This window comes from Procambarus clarkii, chromosome 41 (genome assembly GCF_040958095.1).
Source record: "Procambarus clarkii isolate CNS0578487 chromosome 41, FALCON_Pclarkii_2.0, whole genome shotgun sequence".
In the NCBI taxonomy this organism is placed as follows: domain Eukaryota; kingdom Metazoa; phylum Arthropoda; class Malacostraca; order Decapoda; family Cambaridae; genus Procambarus; species Procambarus clarkii.
The window spans coordinates 27185988-27187543 of NC_091190.1; the positions used below are offsets into that span (position 1 = coordinate 27185988).

The 1556-nt window shown below is 41.4% G+C and overlaps 1 protein-coding gene across 1 annotated transcript; it reads right to left on the reverse strand.

Annotated features, from left to right (window-relative positions):
* Positions 1-777: 777 nt before the first annotated feature.
* Positions 778-1318, reverse strand: LOC138373216 (uncharacterized). The gene is made up of 2 exons (XM_069339252.1): positions 1189-1318; positions 778-1034 (listed from the first exon to the last, which is right to left on the reverse strand). Exons 1-2 carry the CDS (start codon positions 1316-1318, stop codon positions 778-780), a joined length of 387 nt encoding a protein of 128 aa, XP_069195353.1.
* Positions 1319-1556: the final 238 nt, after the last annotated feature.

Here is a 1556-nt window from a genome sequence, read left to right on the forward strand (position 1 = left end):
CGCGAAAGTGACGTACTGTCCCATTTCTGTTTTGGGTCCTCTGGAGTATACCTGGAGTATACCTGGAGAGGGTTTCGGGAGTTTTTCTACTCTACTTGTGAGAGCTTGGTCCAACAGGCTGTTATTTGGAGCGGCCCGCAGGCCCACATGTCCACTATAGCCTGTTTGGTCCGGCACTTCTTGCAGGAACTTACCTAAGTGCCTCTTGAATACATCCACCTTTGTTAAAGCAATATTTCTAATGCTTGCTGGGAGGGTGTTTAACAGCTGTAGACCCCTCATGCTCAGAGAGTGCTCAGTGATTGTGCCTATGGCACCTCTACTTCTCACTGGTTGTATTGTGCATTTCCTTCCGTATCTTTCGTTCCAGTATGTTGTTATTCTACTGGAAATTAGGGACCTGGCCTTCAGGTATCTTCCATATATATATATATATATATTATTTAATAACTCTCTCGTCTCCTTTCCAGAGAGTACATTTTAAGAGCTTTCAGACGGTCCCAATAATTTAGATGTTTTATCGTTTCTATGCGTGCCGTGTATGTTCTCTGTATTCCCTCTAATTTAGAGATCTCTCCTGCTCTGAAAGGGGAAGTGAGTACCGAGCAGTACTCAAGACGAGACAGCACCAGTGATTACAATAATATTACCATTGCTGTGGGGTCTCTGGATGTGAACGTTCTCATAATCATCCAATCATTTTCCTGGCCGCCGCTATATTTGTTCGGTTATGTTCACTAAATGTCAGGTCGTCAGACATCATAATTCCTAGATCTTTTACATGTTGCGTTTCCTTATAGTGAGTGGGTCTGATTGTGTCCGGTACCCTGTGTTTCGTTTAACTTCCTCGTTTCCTCCATACCTCAGTACCTGGAGCTTGTCTCCGTTAAATATCATGTTATTTTCAGTTGCCCAATCGAAGACCCTATTAATATCTGCCTGCAGTTTTTCAGTGTCCTTTACAGAGGAAATTTTCATGCTGATTTTTGTATCATCAGCATAGGATGACACGAAGCTGTTACTAGTTCTTTTGTCTATATCCGAGATAAGAATGAGAAATAACAGTTGTGCAAGGACTGTGCCCTGGGGTACAGAGTTTTTCACTGCACCTGGGCTTGATCTTACTTGATTGACCCTCACTCTACATTCTGTTTGACAGAACGTTGAAAATCCAACTCCCCACTTTACCCGTTATTCCTATTGATCTCATTTTATGGGCTATCACTCCATGATCACATTTATCAAATACCTTTGAAAAGTCTCTGTATACAACATCAGTATTTTGCTTTTCTTCTAAGGCTTCTGTGATTTTTGTCATCGTGGTTGAAGTAACTGTGACAGACAGGATCTTCCCGCTCAAAATCCATGTTATCCTGGGTTGTGTAGTTCATTATTTTCCATAACACTAGAAATTTGATTCCTAATCACTCTTTCAAAAACTTTTATTATGTGTGATGTTAGTGCAACTGGTCTATAATTTTTTGCCATAGCTTTACTACCCCCCTTGTGCAGAAGAGCTATATATGCAGATTTAAGTGCTGCTGGTATCTCCCCTG